This window comes from Carya illinoinensis, chromosome 12 (assembly GCF_018687715.1).
Source record: "Carya illinoinensis cultivar Pawnee chromosome 12, C.illinoinensisPawnee_v1, whole genome shotgun sequence".
Taxonomy (NCBI): domain Eukaryota; kingdom Viridiplantae; phylum Streptophyta; class Magnoliopsida; order Fagales; family Juglandaceae; genus Carya; species Carya illinoinensis.
In genome coordinates this window covers 30,388,419-30,410,162 of record NC_056763.1, presented here as the reverse complement: position 1 = coordinate 30,410,162, position 21,744 = coordinate 30,388,419, and the positions used below count along the sequence as shown (strand labels likewise).

Sequence of the window (21,744 nt, the reverse complement as noted above, 5' to 3'; positions counted from 1 at the left end):
ACTTTCTATCCATATGGCCCAAAACTTGAAAAACCGTCGATTTACAATACATGCATATATGGTGTATTTTCCGGGCACATTAACGTTACTCAGGACGTAACTGGTCCCAGTGCACAAGTAACGGGAAACTCAATTCAAAGTTCAAACTTGTGTTTGCCACAATCTCCAACCCCCAAATTGGATTGTTCAAAGAGCAATGTTACATACAATCGTGAAATTGTAAACGTTACGCAATCGCTTTAAAAAAAGTAGGGTCTACGATTAAAAAGTTAGTTTTTTTTTCATGTGAGTTTCATATTAATTAATTTTTTTCAAAGCGACTGCACGCCGCTTGTACAACCACGACTGCAAATATCATTTCTCTTATTCAAAACTTTAAGTTCTAAAATTTGTAAGAGTATATACTCTTAATATTAGAATTAATATCTTTTATATTTGTACAAGTATGAAGGGAGATGATCCATTTTTAATCGAACCCCGACGCAATATTAGTCGATATATTATATTTTAAATGATTAACAAATAAAATTATTTAAAATAAATTGTTTTAAAAAAAATCAAAAAACAAAGGATGATATAGTTTGATACTATTTTAGTACTCCCAAAACAAAATGGGCATTGCTACAAGAGGATCTTACTTTTTTTTTTTTTTCAAATATTTTTTGAAAATAAAAAAAAATTACAAATTTATTTTAAAATACTTTTTAATCATTAAGTAAAATAATAAAAATAATAATTAAAAAAAATTCGGTATAAAAATTCGGTAAAAATCGAAGTAGTATTAACCAACGCGTCAGCGATGTGACCGTTGTTAGCTGGAAAAATCAAGGGCCTACACTTGGGAAGTTCTGCTGCGGTGCTGCTGACCGAAACGGGCAAAAGTAGAAAGGCCAAAAAAATGAAATGAAAACCAAAGCTCGCCAACAACTTGCTGACAAATCTCAATCTCACCACAACCCTCCGTAGGGTTTCTTTCCAACCGCGACGCCTCATCTCCCACCTCCCTTTTCGCTCAATTTCCCACTAAAACCCTACCATAACGATTTTTGCCTTTAGTTTTTGGTGATTTGTTTTGTACTATAGTCCATATAGTTGGTGAAATATCCTTCTTTACTTTTATTCTCCCACGATATTCACTTGTTTTTTGGTGTTGAATTTTTGGTTTTTATGGCGCTTGAAGCTTCGATTTTCAATGCGCCGAGGATCATTTCCGGCCCGAAATCGTTATGTTCGGTGCCTTCCTTCGATCGGCAAATGAGAATGCCGGTGAAGATTTTGGAGAAAAATAAGCTGCACCCATTGCGATTACCATTGAATTGCATTGGTCCTTGTGGTTATAGGAGCTATTTCAGTACTAGATATCAAGAAAAAAACTTGTTTTTACGTAGTGCTGGTTCGAAATTTGTAGGTGAAGATAGTGAGAGTTTGTGTGATAAAGATGGGGTTTCAGTTGTGAATTTAGACTTTGTCAGAAAGTTGGTGACGCGCGGGATTGTTTTGGCGGCAATGGGTTGTGTGGTTTTGGTGTTTGGGTGTAGGAGAGTCTTTGCGATGGAAGGTGCGGTGAATGCTGGTTATGGTGTAATTGGGCAGAACATTTTGTTGTTGAGGAATGCGTGGCCAAAGACTTTACAGGTTCTTCGGGTTTTGAAAGAGCAAGGTCTGGTTTTGGCAGCGCTTTTGGGTCTCTCAGCGTTCTTCTCAATGGCAGAGACTTCGATTACTACCCTTTGGCCGTGGAAGGTACATGGTCTATTCCCTGATATTGAAATAAGTCTTTGTGTCATGATTGCTAATATTTATTGTCACAATTGACGCATTTCCCCACATCTTAGAATTAAGTTTAGCGTTCATAAGGGTCGCGTTAGTTTCCCTTTTTATGAAGATGGAAAAATTTAGTTGTGAGCATAACTGTGTATTAATATGTGTACCAATTTAATATGATTGGTGAAAAAGTAGATTTTATTGAAAACAGTGCTAATTTAAATTTTAAATATAAAGGAATCAGTATTGGTACGCAAATTAGTGCGCGACTTTGCTTGTACATAGCAAAACTCATTACATTCTAGAAAGCTGAAAAGAAAATAAAAACTCATGAACACTCTCTCCCTTTAATACAATAGCAGAAAACCACTGAAAAAGAGAAGACGCAAAGGAATTCCAGATATCCCCCGTTGCCCTTTCCCTGTTGTTAAAACATCTGTCAGTCCTTTCTGTCCATACACACCACAATAAGCACAATGGTATCACCCTCCAAGCCACATCCAAATGAGAGCTATTATGATTTCTGTTCCAGCAGGCTAAAACCTCCACCACCCTCTCAGGCATAACCAAACTCAGCCCTACTCTACCAAGAATACCAATCCATAACTCCCTAGCCACCTCACAATGAAGAAAAAGATGATCAATCGATTCACCATTTTTTTTACACATGAAACACCATTCCATAATAATCATACCATGCTTTCTCAGATTATCAATCGTCAAAATCTTCCCTAGTGCAGCAGTCCAAGTAAAAAAGGCAACTTTAGACAGCACACAAACCTTCCAAATGCTCTTCCACGGGAAAAAAAACATGCTGTTGAGCAGACAACACCTTATAAAATGACTTAACAGAAACTTTATTGCTCCCCGAGTGTTTCCACAGCAACCGATCTCTCCCATTTGCATCTATCTTTACAGAATACAAAAAACCTGCAATCTCATCAAGTTCCCAATCCTGTGCATTTCTAGGGAAAATAAAATTCCAATGTACAGCCCCATCGACACGGCACAGCACCTCTGAAACAGCAACCTGCTGATTACCAACCAAACTGAAAACTACAGGAAAAACAGCATTAAGAGGTCTCTCACTACACCACTAATCAAACCAGAACCGGATTCTATCACCAACTCCAACTTCAAACTTGATATGTTTTTCAAAAATGTTCCACCCCTTTCTAATATATTATTGTGTATTATGCTAGTTGCTCTCTGTCTTGTTTGATATGCAGTTGGTGTGGGCGTGACCAACTTGGATTATGATCCTGGTTGGTAGGTTGTATTGTGAGATGTGCATGTTGACTTTTAAATTTGTTTTGCAATGTGGCTTTACAACTTTGTAGCTTAAAACTGCCTATTTCATATGGTTATAAGATAAAAGATTCTTTGATCTTGAAGCTACCTAATCTTTTAACTGGAATATCCAGTTAAAGTTAATTTAGATTCTCAAACCATGTGGTTATATATATCTGTCTAAAACAATTCATGGGTACTTAACAAAAAAATATTCTCTTTTCATTTTCCAGTAAATGATGGGGTCTATTATAATCTTCAAGCTCATTTGAATATCAATCTGTATTAGGTGCGTGAGTTGGCTGAAAAGGAGCCTGAGAACGGCGTCTTCAGAAAGCTTCGCAGTGATGTCACCCGGTTCCTAACTACTATACTTATTGGCACAACGTACTGACCTTTCCATGTTTCTCAGTGTTTAGATTTTATTGGCTTGAATTTAAACTGTCTTTTATTGTTTTGGATTCTATATATTTAATCAGAGTTGTCAATATCGGAGCAACTGCTTTAGTCACAAAAGCTGCAACAGCAATATTCGGTGAAGCTGGTGTTAGTGCAGCAACTGGAGTAATGACCGTATGTCCCAGTATCCCCTTGTTTGATCAATAGGAGATATGTTAAAGAGTTTGATCAATAGGAAGGTTAAGAGTTTGAGTTCTAGTAAATGGAGTAATGACCATATTGACCGTATATCCAAAGCCCTAGGTTTTTAAAGTTCACCTTTTCCTCCTGACTATATCAATACCTGCTGTTCTATAGACTTGCCAACTTAGCAATAATAAAAGCATTTGGAGAGGTGAGAACTCAATTTTGGAGAGAGAACTTAGAACTTTCCTTTTTAATACCTTTTTCCATTTGTCGATTAAAATCAGCATTCATGAATTATTTGTATCACTAGAACACCACTCCTAGGCTTTGCTCTTGTGTATGACCTGTGTACTTGGGCTTTTGCCTATCCTTATGATCAATAAAATCTTATTTACCAATCAAAAAAAATTTGGAGAGAGAGAAGCAGAGAAGCAGAAGAAGAAGAATTTAATTGATTCTCCCTCTTGTATTCATTCTATGTACTTGGGCTTTGCCTATTCTTTATATCAATAAAATTTTCTTTTACCTATGATAAAAGAATTTAGTCGATGTCCCTCTTAGTTTTTTATTAGGCAATAGCAATTGTTTTTCTCGAACTTTTGTCTTCTGCCACTTATCTTTTTCAAGTTTGCCCCCTTTATCCATTCTCAGCCTTGCCTTTTGTTCAACTGTGACTCTTTTTATACGTTACTTATTTACATTTTAATAAACAGAAAAAATTGGGAACTTTTGTTTCAATCTAGCATGTGGAATCTTGTTCAGACATTAGGTAGAAAAATGGCATTTTTTAAAGCTAACATTGTTAAATCGTCTTTTGTTTTCCTTTCCCTAACTTCATCCTAGCAGGTCAAAGTATAAACAGAGATGAGGAAATTTATATTTGTTTCATCATATGTTTCTTACAGATTTGGTATTGAATGGTTTTTTTTTTCCTGAATGATACTAGGTAGCCATTTTGCTCCTCACAGAGATCACTCCGAAAAGTATAGCTGTTCATAATGCCACTGAGGTTGCTAGGTTTGTGGTAAGTTTGGATGGACTTTATTTTATTTTTTCAAACTAAAATATGCTTATAAATATGTTTTAGCTGTTCATCTGTTATACATGACAAGATTTTATCTGCCATGTTTCTAGGTCAGACCAGTGGCGTGGCTTTCCTTAGTATTGTATCCTGTGGGGAGAGTTGTTACATATTTGTCTATGGGGATGCTAAAAATCCTTGGTTTAAAAGGAAGAAGGTGTGCTTTATTAACTTAACTACGTCTTGATCTCTCAGGCCCTTGTCAACTTCCCAGTAATATTGTACTTAAACCTCTCAAATCATTTTAAAATTTTCCTTAGGTTTTCTAAGTATTTTTCATTGGAAAATATATATATTTTTTGTTTCAATGAGGTTGAACAAGTTAACAAAAAATAAAAGAGCATCATAAATATAAGATGAGGAGAAGTACTCATTTTGTGTTTTGCTGGTGCGGCTTGGCAATCATATATTACTTTTGAAATGTTCATTATTTTTCTCTATTATTTGATCATGAGCCATTCAAGGTACTATGTATTATGGAGAATTAAAAGAATGCAGGATCATAATGACGATAGTTGTGATCTAAGGGAGGTTGAAAGAGGTTTTTTGTCATCTAAAGTATTAGTGGTTGTTTGGTTTTTAAGTTGGCATCAGTTTTGAGCGTTCATTTGTTCCAACGAGACAAAGTTTACATTTTTTCTTCATTTTCGTTCCAGGTAATAAGTTAATAACAATGTAAATAAGTAAAATGATAATATCCTTGTAAAAGAAAAACAAGTAAAATAATCTTTAGTGCTATAGGTCATCATTTTTAGCAACCAAAATTTAGTGATGCTTTATTTATTAAAAAGGTTTATCTCTTGGGGTACTTCATTGTTATTCTTCCTCTCCCCACCTCCCATCCCCCAAAAAAAGATTGGTATTGTTATTGTATGATGGACGTTCAACTTGAAGGAAATGGTTCCTTTTATTGTGAATGAAACGGTTAATGTTTGTCGACTTTTACTGTATCAGCGAACCATATGTAACTGAAGAGGAGTTGAAACTGATGTTGCGAGGGGCAGAGTTGAGTGGGGCAATAGAGGAGGAAGAACAGGTAATAGAGTGGGCTAATGTGGAGTGTATTGTGCTTATAGTATTCTTTGTTTTGATAATATAATGATTACGTGTTGCAGTTTTCAAATGATTAGAGTGAAGAAAATTGAGCAATGAAATGCATCTGTCACGAAGTATTTCATTCCTACCTTGTAATTTGTGTAGATAAATGAGAATCTATCTCGAAGGCATTTAGGACCTTAATTTGGATGGTTTCTGTTGCCCACACTTATCAAAGTGACAGGAGAAGTGTGGGCAACATATGCTCGCATGCCCACTTTACACCCTATGAATTTACATTTTGACATCTGAAAAATCTCATTTGGAAGAGTATTGTGCTTGAAGGGCACGTGCTATGCCACAGAATTTTTGCTTTTTGAATTCACATATTGATGTGCCTTCTACTCAGCAAAAAAAAAGAAAAAAAAATCGATTTCAATTCTTGCAGCTTTCTTCCTTTGTTTTCTGATTAAGATGTTCTTATTCTAAATTTCTTGTCAGGATATGATTGAAAATGTGTTGGAGATTAAAGATACCCATGTTAGAGAGGTGATGACGCCTCTTGTAGATGTAGTGGCAATTGATGACAGTGCTACGCTTGTAGATTTTCATAATTTGTGGGTGACCCATCAATATTCAAGGTACATAGATTTTACATAGACACCTCTTGCGGATGTACCAAAATCTTTTTTGTTTTCTTTTTTATTATTAAAATCTGCAATAGGATAATAATATTTCTGTGTTTCCAGGGTGCCTGTTTTTGAGCAGCGTGTTGATAATATAGTGGGCATTGCATATGCAATGGATCTGCTGGATTATGTTCAGAAGGTTTTCCAGTTTCTACTCTTGTTTCTCCTGCTTTTGAGTTCAATTGATTTCTTTATTGATTGTATGCCACAATCTATAGTGTGCAGAATTATAATATGTTTGATTTTGAAGGGTGAGCTGCTAGAAAGTACTACTGTTGGAGATATGGCTCACAAACCTGCATACTTTGTGCCTGGTAATCATTAATTTTTACTCCAATTTGTGGTGGGAGTTACTTGCATGTTAGATTAGTGTCTCTATATGCCTAGTAGAGCAACAGAACAGAAGTTATGGATAGAGTACTAGGGCAGAACATATTACTTTAACCCAAGTCTATTCAACACAATTGATTTTCTTGTCTCTAATATGCCTACCTAGTTAGGACATCAGAGTTGTAATACTGGCTTTTGCCATCCGTTTTTGATCAATAAAGTTTGTTTATTTATCAAAAAAATAAATAAAAGAAGTCTATTCAACACAATCGGGAAGTTTATTTTTATTGCTTAAATGATTGTAGGTATTTTCCCACTATTATAGATCTTCTGTCTAATAGGATGGTACCCCCCACCCCTTTGGATTTTTATTTCAAAAGTGAGTCCGACTCAACTAATCCCCTAATTGGAAAAAATATTAAAATCCAAAGAAGAAACACAACCTAAGAGTCAGCTAGAAGGCACAGTCAACAGCTGAAGTATTGTCATATTCTTTAATAGGGCATTTCTAGGAACAACCAAATAGTACATCACTTAAGTTGCCATTCTTTTACGTTTTGCATGAACTCTCCGGTTTGATTGATCAAATAGTTTCATGAGTATTATGAACTTATGATTAACCTTTCAAAAAAAAAATTTGAATTTATGATTAGTTGACTATCTAGGAGTGTGAATCTGTGTGACTATCATTTTCATTTATAATTTGCTTTCACTCGAATGTTCATAGTTTTTATGGAAGTTACAATACAAGTTTCTCGACCCTGCTTGTGGCTTAAACTGCTGGTGTCTATTTACTATCTTTCAGAAGTTCAATTTAGCTATTAGTTATTATTGCTGTGGACAAGTTTTCTTTTACTTTTTTTTTTTTTTTTTGATAGGTAGATTTTCATAACATACGTGTTTGTATGTCTAAGCTATAAAGTTTCCAATGAATCAAGTCATATTATTGATTTTGCAGATTCAATGTCAGTCTGGAATCTCCTTAGAGAGTTTCGCATCAGGAAGGTTCACATGGCTGTTGTGCTTAACGAATATGGTGGAACTGTGGGAGTATGTACACACCCCCACCTCTGAATCCAACAAATTGATATTGAATCTTGCCATTTAACATTGAACGCTGAGGAACTATATGGTAGCAATTACAGACTCAGATGCTAGGATATGAAATCAATATGAAATTCCTGATGTGAAACACCCAAACATGCTATTGCCCATGAACATTTCTTTCTGGTCTTTATCATCATCTTAACTTCAATTGTTCTCCAGTGCTTCTGTTGTATACCTCCAATGTACTTGTTTGCATCATCTTGTGATGATCTCATAAAGTACTTAACAAATCAAGAGGTGAAAATAATGTTTCCCAGGATGGCAAAAATACAGTAGAGCTTCCCACTAAGTAATTGCTATGTGATCATAAAATTTAACTCAACTCTTATCTTTCTTTAAAGTCTGCAGGATTAGTCGTGCAGCAAATGCACTCATAACCTGTATTCATTAGTTTTTTGTTTGTGATGCAAACAGATTGTAACCCTGGAAGACGTGGTTGAGGAGATTGTTGGTGAAATTTTTGACGAAAATGATTCAAAGGTAAAGCTCACTGATAGTCCATGCAGTTTTTAGTTTACGTTGGAAAATATGCCTGATTTCTTTTTCTTGATGAGTGTATCTTTTATACTGTATTCTCGAATGATTACATATGATTGCAAAGCTTTGGATTAATGAAAGAAAAAAATCTAGGTGCAAGACTGGTATCGAAAGATTTTAATATTTCAGTGTCTAGTGCCTGACGTAAAATATCAGAAATATTTGGCATGTGGCTCCTTTGTGTTATAGCCAATTGACTCTAGTTGATGAATAAAGAGACATACTTTTACTTTTTTTTGTCCTTGGAGGTTCTGACATTTGAGCAGTCTTGAGAAATTGATAGCTTAGCATTCTCTGTTTTGTTACTTCGTGGAATAATTGTTGGATTTTGTCTGCTTTGGCATCATTCTATCAATTGGCAGTATTTGACCCAGTTGTTAGATTATACTTATCTGACGTTTCCACTATTGCATATCTTAAAGTGGCTTTTCGACCATAAGTTTTATATCACTCCTTTATTTAAAAAAAAAAGAAAAAAAAAAAAGAAGAAGAAGAAGTTTTATATCACTCAATCTATTAAAATCCAGACATCTAAAGGTAAATGCTATTTCCTTCATTATTGAAATTTGTATATTTGTAGGATGTACTTATCCCTCTAAGGCTTTGTGCTGGTTGCTGACATAATAATTGTATGATCATTAACATGCTGATTTTTGTTTTCAACTTCTCATTATTTTGTTTGTAATATAACAGGAAGAGATTCAGAAGAAAACCGGCTACATTGTAATGCGAGCAGAGGGAATATTTGATGTGGATGCAAACACTTCTATTGATCAACTCTCTGAAGACTTAAATATCAAAATGCCAGAGGTATTTGCTAATCTATATATTACTTAAATTGTTGTGTTCAATTAATTCTTCTGATATGTAAATTGCCTGAGTTACACCATGCATGCTCTTTTGAAGTACTAAATTCTTTTTCTTGGTCTGTATAGAAAAGTGTCAGTGGTTGTACCTTTTCTGTCCTGGTTTCTGTGGGACAATTACTGAATGGCTGAATGATCAATCTAATCTAGACGTTTATTTGTTAATGTCAGACCGGTACATGTGACATATTGCCAATGATTATAACTAACCCGGATTGCAGGTGGATGGTGAATGGGATCCCGCATTTCATGGCAAAGAGAAGTTCCTGGGTTTATAATGATTCCAATGGGCTCCAATTATTACAATGGCTTGCCCTAGTATAAGCCTAGATGTGGCTTGAGCTTTGGGTCATTAGAATAACTATGCTGTTTAAGATATTTAAGGATATATTTATTTTCAAATTGTATAGAATCAAGTAAATATTTTAGCATGTCTTGAAATAGAATTTTCTCATAATGCTGTAATCCATGATGATGGTTGATCTTGTACAGCCTGAAAATAACGACCTCTGGTTCTGTTTTGGGTTTACCAATTCATAGTTTTACCTTGTTGTGGCGAGTAGGCTTCTCAAACACCCAGCATGCCAACAAAAATGGATCATAGGCACGTTCCCATAGCCTTGCTTAGTCTACCTGATATTTCTGATCATGACCGATGAGCTGAACTAAAATATTTTGCAATTGCCTATATTCATGACAAGAATTCCTGTTTTCATTGCTATTAATTAACAGCCTTCCTGCATACATTGTAAACTGTATCTTCTTCCTTTTCTTACGTTTTCATTATTCATATGTAGATTATAAGGCAAAGATCAAATGAATGAGACTGTACCGTAGTATTCATGCAATTTCCAATACACTTCCTCAAATTCCCATTGTGTTCACTTTGCACGTGTTGTGATACAGGGTCATCAATATGAGACAGTGTCTGGTTTTATATGTGAGGCATTTGGGTATATCCCTAGGACAGGTGAGAGTATAAAAGTGGTCCTCGAAAAGGCAAATGAAGAAGAGAATGATGAGTCCAAATCTGAGAACGGGGATCGGAAGGAAAAGCATCAAATTTTTAAACTTGAGGTACAGTTTGGATTCTTTTGAGCCTGCAATTAATTGGGGAAATCACATTGGAATCTTATAACAGGGCAGATATATAGAATCTTTCAACGAGATACTGCTTTTATCAACTTCCTCAAAATGGAATCTACTCCAAACATATTTGCCATGGTTGCCTTCTAAGCAATACCTTCTATGAGATTTCAAGTTTTTGTATTTCCCTGTGCTCTCTCAGCAATTGTGCAGCATATAAAAACTGAAACGTACTTGATCTTAATTAGCTGCATTAACGGTGTAATGCTTGTGTGATATTGTCTTGGTGCAGATACTTGCAGGAAATGCTAGGAAGGTCAGTGCTGTTCGATTTGAACGGATTAACAATGATGACACGATGTTGGGGACCAAAGCGGTGACTCGGTTGTTTCCCAAAATCGTGAAGAGGAAATGGAGTGGTGATGAGGACTCGGATGGTACAGAATATGATGAGGAATCATTCCCAAGGAGACAGGAGGATGGCCTCTCTAATGAAGATAAAGATAATCATGATAGTCGCAGTAGACAATAGTTACATTTCTGTTTGTATTTCTCTTTCGTGCAGAACCATGGAAGAGGTAAAAGATTGACAACAAAGTAACAAAAATGAGATTGAGTTATGATCAAATATTGTAAAATTTTTCACAGATGAAGAGAAGTGTCAACATCTGAATCAACAAAATTATTTGTTCTGTCCATGACGGAATCTGTCAAACCCAAGTTTGCCAAAAAAGGAATCTCTGTGACCTGGATATCAGTGTGGTTGCTATGAAAGTTTGGTTGGAGGTAGAGGGAGCCTTGCGGCAGTGGACTAGGTGAACGGATCAATTCAGAGTTAAAAAGCAACCTGGTAGCATCGTAATGTGTGGCTGGATTGATCCGCTCTGGTTCGGTTAACAGCCTCTTCAAGAGCTCCTGAGCCTCTCTGAGCTCCTTTGCTCTCTGCAATTGTCTAAACCTCTCCTGCAGAAGGGCAATGGAGGAATGAATGACACCGGCATCACAGCTTTGCCTACCCATTGGAGAAGTGTAATTTGCTAATAACACTGATGTGGTGCCTCCTGATGTGCCCTGGGTTGCCTGGTCCTATATATAGCAGATGAGCGTTCTAATGGATTTTTTAAATGCCGAAGAATCGGGGAGTGAGGTGTAAAGTCCAAGAAAGGCAAAGTTATGTGACCTTCCTTGTTTAGTAGATGTGAGGAGAGGCAAAAGGACTTGTTAGGGAGAAGATGGTTGGAAGGAAAGTCCAAAAGAAAGCGTGAGGTAGCTTTTGTAAAGGTTTAGCTGAGGGAATAAATTAGTGAATCATGCCCTGTCAGCTTGTCTCCAAGGGCTGGCTATGGCTTTGGAGAATATGTTACCCTCGAATGCTGAGATCTTGTTATTTTACATTAAAACATTCTCTTTTAACTTTGGTGGAGTGCAATTAATAAATTAGAAGTGATGATGAGCAGACAGGACAAGAACCATTGTTAGAAGAGGGAATGGATTTTTTGAGAAGATGGTGGGTAATAGGGTATCTTTAATAATAATATTAATAATAATATTATTTCATGGAGCTCTTTTTTCTTTATGGAAATGAGAGAAAGACTACCCACTAAAGGGCACAAGGCTTCATCCCTCTCCGTTTGTCCCCCCACTGAGAAATGGCAAAGCATAGCCTGCCTGCCTCTACAAACCTTATTCTGTTTGTCCTTGAGTAGTTGGAAGGAGACGGCATGAAAGCAAAAGGGCTATGGTTATTTAATACTTTGGTGACTGTTCTTGTAGGACGCTTGTGTTTAACATCATAACTCCCTCCCTCGATACCTCCTCCATGTCATTTGAAACCATAAAAGGCAGCTTTGGAGAAGTGGGCGCATGCTGAGAAGCATATCCATTATAAACTTACAAGTAGGTATGTCAAGGCATCTCTAGCAAAAGTAGTGTTGGTGAAAGAGATTGTTCCAATTTCAATCAGGTATACCCTTGGATGTGTTATTTCTGTATTCCTCTACAAAACTGGCTCTAATTTTGAGTCTTTATTTCTGAGATTGTATCTGGTATCTAATTTTAAGTTTCATAATGTATCACAACTTTAATGTCATTTTCAGATAAATAATATTAAATGACCAATAACACTAACAAAAATAATAATATGGTATTATATAAATGTAAATTAATCTGAAATTAATAGTTTCATTTAAAAAAAAATAGTAACAAGTGGAATATACGTATCAAGTAAAATATCTAAGATATGATATAAATGTCAATTTTGAGTATCACATCAAATATTTACAAATATTGTCTTTATATTAGATATTATATCCGTTTATTAACTTCTTTTTTTCCATTCTCCTCAATTGATATGGAAAAATAAATAAAAATAACATTATTTTGAGAATGAAGACAAAAATATTATGAAAGAACAATGAGGCAAGGAAAATATCCATACGGCCAATCACAAACTCAAAATAGATTAAGGGGGTCCACCTAATCCTCTATGTTTGTAACCAGCCCACATGTTGTTGTATATTGTATCGTAAATGCGTTTCATTCATCATTTAAACCAAAAAATTGATAACATTATATATATATATATATATATATAGAGTAATGTTAAATATAATTTTAGGATGTGTAAGTCTTGTACATTTTCTTTAAAAAAAAAAGTAATGTCTATAGTTAAAATAAATAATGCTACATACAATCGTGGAATGCACAAGTACCATGTAGTCTCTTTAAAAAAAAGTGGGCTCTACCAAAAAATTAATATTTTTTTATGTAGATCTCTCGTTTATCTATTTTTTTCAAAGTAACTGCGTAACGCTTACACAATTACGACTGTAACTATCATTTCTCTTTTCTATTAATTGAGGTGGTCAATGATCGAGATGCAAAAATCTAGCACTAGATGTTGTTGCATGATGTCTGCCTCTCGTCCGGTACTCGGGCCACGATCGAGGACGGTGACGGGAGACCACCTCAAAGTTCTATGGTTATCTGCTCTGGCTGTCTAGCTTTCACATTAAAATCCTCCATCGAGTGTGTCCAAATCACTGCGAGCATGAGTTGAAATCTCTTCATGAGGGGCGCCGTATCAGCACACCCACCAGTACTACTCACTTCAACCCATGCATTTCTTCATGTTTAGAATAAGCTGTGGCTATATATATATGTGATTATTTGACTGCATATAAGATAATTAAAACATGTTAAAACTTCGTAAATTAATTTCTGTATGTGGGGGTTTTTGATCATCATCTATCAACCACCATTATGCATAATTTTATACATAATATTATACGTATTGATAAATGGCAGTCTAATTTTATTAACATTTTCTTTTTTAATTTAAATTTTAAAAATTTCATAATTTTTAATAGTTTTTCTGAACCATTAGAACGTATCAATATATAAGTAAAATTGTAAGTATATATAACATTTTTCTTAGCTAGCTAGAATTAGGAGAGTTCCATCTGATTATCAATTTAAAATGATTATTTTAAATAAATACGAAAAATATGCATTTTTTAACGATTTGAGTTTTTTTGTTCATACATATACTTGGAAAATTACAAAATTGTCTTTCGGCTAAAAGAAAAAGTGATAGAACAAGTGAGTATATATTCATTTTAATTTCATTTCATGTTTTTAAAACCATTCAAGTCAGGATGATGATTAGTCCGAGCATGCGGGCCAAGTTTAGATGGAGTAGTTAGATTTAATAACAAAAGAAATATTGAATTGTATAACTATTGATCTCTTTAAACACACAAGCCAGCGAAGTAAAATGTATATTCATAAATTTATTTAAAAAATTTGATATATTATCTCTTTATATTTTTCCATTATTACATGAACTCTTACCATATTTAACAAATATTGTAAGTAAAGTTTAAGAGATTGAACAAATGGATCATGGATTCATCTACATGCACACGTAAATAAGTCAATATGGACATCTACATCAGAACCGCCAATCTTATAAATCAAGCAACATCATAAACATTCAAAAATTTTTTTGTTAAACTTTTCGCTGTTATAATTATATACCTAAATGTAATTGATTACTTGTAAGTAAAGTTAATGTTTTTTCTTCACTTTTTATTATATTTTGTTTAACTTTTGTATAAATTTCTTTTCTCCCTTCCCATTTATTATTTTCTATTATTTTTATTTTTTATTTTATTTTTATTAACTGGTCACACGTGCAGTGCACGTTGAGTAAGTATGAGAAGATATGTGAGAGAAACCGCCGCATCGCTGTTTAATTAATTAATTAATTAATTTAATTTGAGTAAGCATATCATAATGCATGCATGTAGTAGATGATGATCACTCTGTTGAAAGGCAATAGAAAGGCCAACTTGCATGCCAATCATTGATGCTTGTCTACTTGTCTCATGCCATGCATCATCGTGCTCCACGACTTGGCCCAAAAGGGCGGCACTTGTTTTATTATTACTAAATTAATTTTTTTTAAATATTAACCTAAAAATTAAAAAAAAAAAAAAAAAAAAAAACCTTTATAGATATGTATCTAAAGTTTTTAACAAATTAGTTAACTCTATTTATATATGAGAAAATGTATTTTTAATTGTGAATAATATAACTGTCGCGTAATTATTTTAAAAAATATGAATAAAATATGATTTATTTAAAAAGAATTAATTTTTAATAGTAAAATTTGGAGTATACCCTCTACTTTTTATGTATAAAAGATGAAAATTTTTATTTGTAAATTCAAATTTAATAGAAAAATGCTTTAAATTGCGTATGGATGTGAAATGATTTTGGATAATTTCAATTGATTTATGAATAATAGTATTTTATGAATCTTATCAATTCTAGAAAGATAACCACTTTTTATTATTATTTATTACTATTTAATAATTTATTATTATTTTTTACTATAATTTACAAATTATTTAAGATCATCTTTCTGCATAAACGGAATTTAAATATTTAAAATATGTTAAGATATGTTTAACTTTTTAAGTAAAATTGAAAAATTAGTAAATCTTATCTATGATTGATTGAGATAAGTTTGACACAAACATAACCTTAACTACAAAAAAATTACTAAAAAAAAGGAAAGAGGTAGAGAGTCGTAGAAGATGGATGGGATTTAAAATGAAGAACGCTTATCTCTCTCTCTTTCTCTCTCTCAAAGATCTTTTCACAAGTTGAACGGTAAGATTTCAGCCAATCCAGCCAGTTGAAGCGGTCACTCCCTATATTTTTTCTTTTTCCTTACCCAAAGTTGCTCAAAAGTCTCCAACTGCCTTCTTCACAATCTGTAATTACCAACCTATCCTCCCTCCAACGAAATAATTACTTTTATTTGTTTAAATAAATTGGAAAAAATAAATAAAATAAAAATAAAAAAACAGTAATGATTACCACAGATGCCCATAATGAATGATGTACACGTGGGCTCATCATTTTTTTGACCTTTTTGGAATCAAAATGGTACGTACACTCCCTCTAGTTTTTATTTAGTATTCAAAAAGAGAAAGATGGGATATTTTTGTGTGAAATAAATGCTTTCAATATTCATAAATAAATTGACTAGGGGTGGGTCCCATTTGCAACAACAAGAAAATAAGAAGTGGGCCCTTCTCTTCTCCTGTAATCATATATGATTAATGAAATTACTGTAAATTTACATATTTTATGATTATATTTAATATTATTTAATATTTAAATAAAATTAAAAATTATGTTTTTATTATTAAAGTTATTGAAATTATTAAAAAAGAAATAATAATAAAATTTGTACAGTACTAAGTTCTATGTCCTCAAAAAATGGTCCCCATCCCACCACCGCATTGAGATGAGAGGTCAGCAAATCTCGAGGATGATCCAACGGTTGTGATCCGAGGAGGACCATTTTGCCGACGTGTGTTGAAACTTCTAAATTTAGCATGCATATTGGAATTATAAAAGAATTATTATAATTCCAGAATTACAATGGGATATGTTCTACTAGAAAGGATAATGATGTCAATCACGTAGTCCATGCAGTTAAGATCACTTTCGAAAATTCGGCGAAAAATATATCCTTAGTCTTCTATTTTCCAGGAAAAAAAAAAAAATTGAAGGAATAGCCTCAAATGATAAACACTGGAGACAATGTCAGTGTCTAGTAAGTTATCGACGAAAACTGCCTTGAAAAAAAAGCTGTTGACAACAACTAAAATACATTTTCTTTTAAAAATGTGATTATTTTGTGTATTTTTATTTCAAATTGGGTTTTTTAGATAACCACGATGTCAGTTTTTTTCTTTTCTTTTTCCCACAGAGAGAGAGAGAGAGAGAGAGTTAAACATGGCGTTTGAAGAAGATCCTCTCTATTGGTTCGTTGAGGTCTGACTGCTGTTTGCACTGTATGAGACTACGTAGATAAGGTGGGTGTGTTTCGTCTGGGGTGTGTGTTCCTATTTCTTAGTCAAGTCTTTTTGCAGTTGCATTTTCTATTCATCTGCTTGCTTGAATGAGAGTAATATTTATGCAGATTTTTGCTTTATACTTGCTTGATATATGTTGTTGTTGTATATGCAGGGCTTTGTCACCTGCTCCAGATATCTAACAAGACCGAAATTTTTCTGAAGGTTTGCTGCCAAATGACTGGAAGTTTTTTTTTTCTTTGGGGGGGGGGGGGGGGGGGGGGGGGGGGGGGGGGGCAAATTCATAACTCCTAGAACTTCAAGTTGAATTTTTCTTTTGTGGGTTTCTACGAAAAGTTGTATCATGGGAGTTTATTGAGTGGTATGGATGATTGTTTCGTTTTGCGTAGAGTTTCCTTAGTTGCAACTTGTAAGTGTTTATTCTGTTTTGTGTTGGTGACATAATGTGTTGTGTTTGATTTCTATGGAAAGAGAAGTTTTTGTGAAAATGTGATTTTTATGGTAATATGTTTTTTCCATTTTCCTTTTTCCAGATTTGAGAGAAATTTGTATATCTAGGTCTTATGGTGATACTGGCAATCATCTACTGCTTTTCTGGGTTTGCATTCTGTCTTTATTTCTTTAATGTGTTACCTTCTATGGTTGAAAGCAATAAACTTTGCCGAGATTTCTTTTCTTTTCTCTTATTTTTGTGTCAGTGTGTCTTGGTGGAACAGATTTTTCTCTTCTTAAAGCTTCTGACAGTAATTGATGTTCTATTTTGATTGAGGGTGTTGTAAATTAGGGTATGCTAGATCTCCATTTTTTCATTGACGGGAAGCGTTAGATTCTATGCTCGACTCATGATCTTTCTTTACTTCTTTTATATTTTATTTCACGTATATTTTCTTTGTCACTCCTGATGAACATTTCTTTAGGTGCATATTTTACCATTTATAGGTATGCTTCTATGTTTGATAGGATATAATTCTGGTTTATTCCTTTCCCTCTTTTGTTTCTCCCATTTTTTTTGCTCAACGTTTTTGTGTTCATTTGCAGTTGGGTACATAATTGATGGATTTCTCAGACTATACAAAACTTGTGTTCGACAAAATCAAGAAACTAGAACCAGAAAATGCCAAAAAGATTATAGGGTATCTTCTTTTGCAAGATCGTGGGGATCATGAAATGGTTAGGTTGGCTTTGGGTCCGGAACCCTTGATTCATGAAGTGATTTTCAAAGCCAAAGCTGAACTACAACAGTTAGCTACCAAGTCCTCACCATCTCAAATCTCACCACCCACCAACCCAGTTTTTAGTCCTCTCTCACGTGTTTCTTCAAGGCCGTTTTCATCACCAACAGCTTTTGGCGTTTCATCACCTTACTGGGATCCTCAGCTAGTTATCAAGCACAGTTCTGATTTCATTCCATCACGGAGCTCGGATTCTATTGCTGAACTCCAAAACCAGGCTCAGTTTTTGGGTTCAGAGGATCTACCTGGAAATTCTGGAGTCTCAGGTTTTTCAAATGATTACCTTTATCCTGATGTTGCAATGGGAAACTTAAGTGCAAGAACAAGTAGACGATTTTCAAGCCTACCTGAAGTTCCGATTAAGCAGTGTCACTATTTCAACAAGGGGTTTTGTAAGCATGGAAGTAGCTGCAGGTATTTCCATGGACAAGTCATGCCCGAGAGCTTCTCTCAGATGTATGGAAATGATGCCATCAATGAGGACCAATTTTTCTCGCCTATGTCGCTTGAGAAGTTAGAATTAGAAATAGTTGAGATTCTAAAATCAAGAAGAGGGAATCCTGTTTCAATTGCTTCTTTGCCTATGCTATATTATGAGAACTTTGGAAAAGTTCTTCAGGCAGAAGGGTACCTCACTGAGAGCCAAAGACATGGTAAAGCTGGTTATAGTTTGACAAAGCTTCTTGCTCGTTTGAAAAACAGTATTCGATTAATTGACAGGTACACTCCAATTTTAGGTCTTCAATGGAGTTGTTCATCTTGTAACAAGTACTCTTTTCAGGTATGTTCATTTTTTATGATCTGCAGGCCTCATGGGCAGCATGCAGTAATTTTGGCTGAAGATGCTGAAAAATACATAGAAAATCGGAATGAGAAAAGTGACCCTGGTCCAATTGTCAGTGGATCACGACAGATATATCTAACATTTCCGGCTGAAAGCACTTTCACAGAAGAGGATGTCTCCAATTACTTCAGGTACGTAATTCCATCTTAAACTCTTCTTGGTAGAAATTTGCGTTAAAAGATTTCTAATCGTGGGTTTTGTTTGTAGCAGTACTTTTGGTAGAGTTGAAGATGTGAGGATTCCCTGCCAACAGAAACGGATGTTTGGGTTTGTAACCTTTGATAGTGCAGACACGGTGAAAATTATTTTGGCAAAAGGAAATCCGCACTTTGTTTGTGGAGCTCGCGTTCTTGTGAAACCTTACAGGGAAAAGTCAAAGCTTAGTGACAGGTAAATTGGTTCTCTCCACACTATCAAGAACCCATCTTTAGCTTATATAGAGATTGATAGGTTGATAGATTTGCACATCTTAAACAAATTCTTGAGAGCTGTGAATTGAAGCTTAGGATCTTATTCACTTGCTCACTTTCATGTGAATTTTTTATTTTCCACCAGGAAATACCCGGACAGAATTGAGGCTCAAATGTACTATTCTCCGCACTATGTTAACGTGGATTCTGAGCTTCATGCAAGTGAGTAGAGTCTGTTATAATTTACGGCCCATTATTTTCTGAAAAGCTGTTGCCTGTTTTTCTTAACAGTCTGGATCTATCTAAATATAGCTTGCAGTTGTGGCACTTGTTTCCTTATTAATGCTTCTTATTCTCTATCATTTTTTCTGAGTTGTCCTTGCTTTTTCACTTGGTTGCTGTATTTTATAGAAAAAAGCAGTGGTGATTATTGAGTTTTTATGCTGTCTGACGAATGATTCTTTTTCAGTGCCAAGAGGATATGAAACCCCTAGGTCGCTGAGAAAGCAGCTTATGGAAGAGCAAGAACGGGCATTTGAACTTGAGAGGATGCGCCTCGCAGGGCTGCAGTTGGCACAGAAACCTCCAATTAATCAGCCCTACTTTGGCTACTCAATGGAGGGGTTAAAAGTTTCTGATGGTATTGATGTTTCATCCATTTGCGTACCTCACCACCTAGCATTGTGGTTTTCTTACTTCGTTTCCTTGTTTTTTTTTGTACTCGGGAATTTCTTCTTCTTAATTCTAACTCAAATATCATACCTGTCGCAGATCCTTTAAATTTCCCATCTGCAGAACGATTTGAATATCTACTGGATGTTTTGAGCAGTGGTTCTGCTAGCGATGACAGTAAACCCAGGCATGCAGACACCTACACTGACCAGGAGAGGTATGAATTAACTTCTGGTAGAGAGACCCCTATACAGAAGAGTTATGATTTAATTGGTTTTCTGACTGGGGTTTCCTTTTGTTTTCTGTTCTTCAGCAGTCAAGCTCTCAATCTCCCTGAAAGCCCATTTGCATCTCCAATAGTTAGCGGCATTTCAACAGCCATATAGATTCAGCAACACAGAAGATTATAGAGATAAAGAGTACTGGTTTAAAGGCAACTTCTTTGGTTTGATACACGCTTTCTCCCTTTTACCCTTTTCCGAGTTGTTCAGCAATCAATCAAAGTTTTCTGCAAGTATATATGGCCTAACAAAGAAACAAAGGAGGAATTTCCTCCCTATTACATGGATTGAAGTAGAAAAGAAGAATATGATACATAGAAGTATATGTCAGAAGGTTCTACAGACTACAGTTTCTTATCTCAATCACAGAAAGAAGGCAAGAGATTTGAATATTTAGCCGAGGATGTAATTATTATTAGTCTTTAGTGGAAGAAAGGAACCGAAGTATTAGCAGTGTTCAAAATATGTTTAGAATCTCTATGGCACTGATCGCAATAGATTAATTATCTTCAACAAAAAAAGGTTTAGCAGCAGCTTATTCCAGTTTACCTCTAGTGTTTCTGTTAGTTTATTGCACTTGTTTGCAGATACAGAAAGAATGGCCATTCTCCATCTCCAAATATGTTTTGGTTTTCATATCTGGTGGATTTGGGTATACTTCTGTCTCATAGCCTTGCTTTTTTCTTTCAAACTGCTCGCTAGATTTTGCATTTGACAGTACGCCCTGTAATCAGATCAGAAAAATTTCTGTCCCAATAAATAAGAGTGACATCAAAATAATATTTTTTTTTAAGTAAGAGAAAAATATTATTTATCAGAAAATAGGCATAGTTCATGTACATGGAGTGTTAATAAGACAACTAGTTACGTTCTATGAGCGATGAATTAAAGACAAGAAATCATAAACATCGTCCCCTTTTAGTATAATAGCGGAAAACCAAAACAGTAAAGTGTGGAGGAAAAAGTTCTTCAACTTTGTCATAGAGCGTTCCATATCTTCAAAGCAATACGCATTTCTTTCCAACCAAATACACCATGATATACAGTGGGATCATCTTCTACACTGCTGTCACTTGATGATATCCTTGTATCTTCCTCCAATAACCCAATAAATCCACCACTCTCGAGAGCATAACCCACGCAACATCAACACTTTGAAAAATCTCAAAATAATATACAAGTTTGCCATATATTACCAAATTTTCGAGTACTATATATGTTTAGGCATAGTAATATGACCAACAAAATGATTGATAAGACGAAAAGACCTCAAGCAATAATATACACTGTTCATAATCATTCACTATTTTGTTTTTGTAAAGAAAAAATTCACACCACCCATTGATGGGATTGGTACCTTTTATGATATTTCCCTGGCTAAGTTGGACTTCTTTGGATGCTTGCTTTTCGGCTACTGACAGCACAAAACACCCGCAAGTTTAGGAAGAATAATGGGTTTTGAGAGAGCAGGTGTGAGAGGCTCGGCAACCAAACTGCATCAACTTCAACTAGAAGACTTCTACCCGCAAACGTGGCAATT

General features: G+C 34.8%; 2 protein-coding genes across 6 annotated transcripts; both read left to right on the top strand.

The window, feature by feature from the left end:
* Nucleotides 1-867: 867 nt before the first annotated feature.
* Nucleotides 868-11,023, top strand: LOC122289746 (DUF21 domain-containing protein At1g55930, chloroplastic-like). Of its 2 annotated transcripts, XM_043096991.1 has the most exons (14): nt 874-1,743; nt 3,344-3,441; nt 3,534-3,627; nt 4,586-4,663; nt 4,774-4,877; nt 5,675-5,756; nt 6,257-6,396; nt 6,505-6,583; nt 6,695-6,758; nt 7,733-7,824; nt 8,296-8,361; nt 9,112-9,228; nt 10,191-10,361; nt 10,663-11,023. In XM_043096991.1, exons 1-14 carry the CDS (start codon nt 1,168-1,170, stop codon nt 10,900-10,902), a joined length of 2,001 nt encoding a protein of 666 aa, XP_042952925.1. In that variant the 5' UTR covers nt 874-1,167; the 3' UTR covers nt 10,903-11,023. The 2 variants fall into 2 exon arrangements, with proteins under 2 accessions (XP_042952926.1, XP_042952925.1); XM_043096992.1 differs by lacking the exon at nt 10,663-11,023 and having other exon boundaries at nt 868-1,743; nt 9,506-10,230.
* A 5,582-nt stretch (nt 11,024-16,605) lies between these two features.
* LOC122290408 (zinc finger CCCH domain-containing protein 18-like) lies at nt 16,606-20,861 on the top strand. 4 transcript variants are annotated; one of them, XM_043098064.1, is made up of 9 exons: nt 16,606-16,765; nt 16,920-16,969; nt 17,804-18,717; nt 18,805-18,972; nt 19,049-19,231; nt 19,397-19,473; nt 19,721-19,891; nt 20,023-20,140; nt 20,240-20,861. In XM_043098064.1, the coding sequence occupies exons 3-9, from the start codon at nt 17,819-17,821 to the stop codon at nt 20,307-20,309; spliced, it is 1,686 nt and encodes a 561-aa protein (XP_042953998.1). In that variant the 5' UTR covers nt 16,606-16,765; nt 16,920-16,969; nt 17,804-17,818; the 3' UTR covers nt 20,310-20,861. The 4 variants fall into 4 exon arrangements, with proteins under 4 accessions (XP_042953998.1, XP_042953999.1, XP_042953996.1 ...); XM_043098065.1 differs by having other exon boundaries at nt 16,607-16,765; nt 19,052-19,231; XM_043098062.1 differs by having other exon boundaries at nt 16,607-16,765; nt 20,237-20,861.
* The last annotated feature ends 883 nt before the right edge of the window (nt 20,862-21,744 follow it).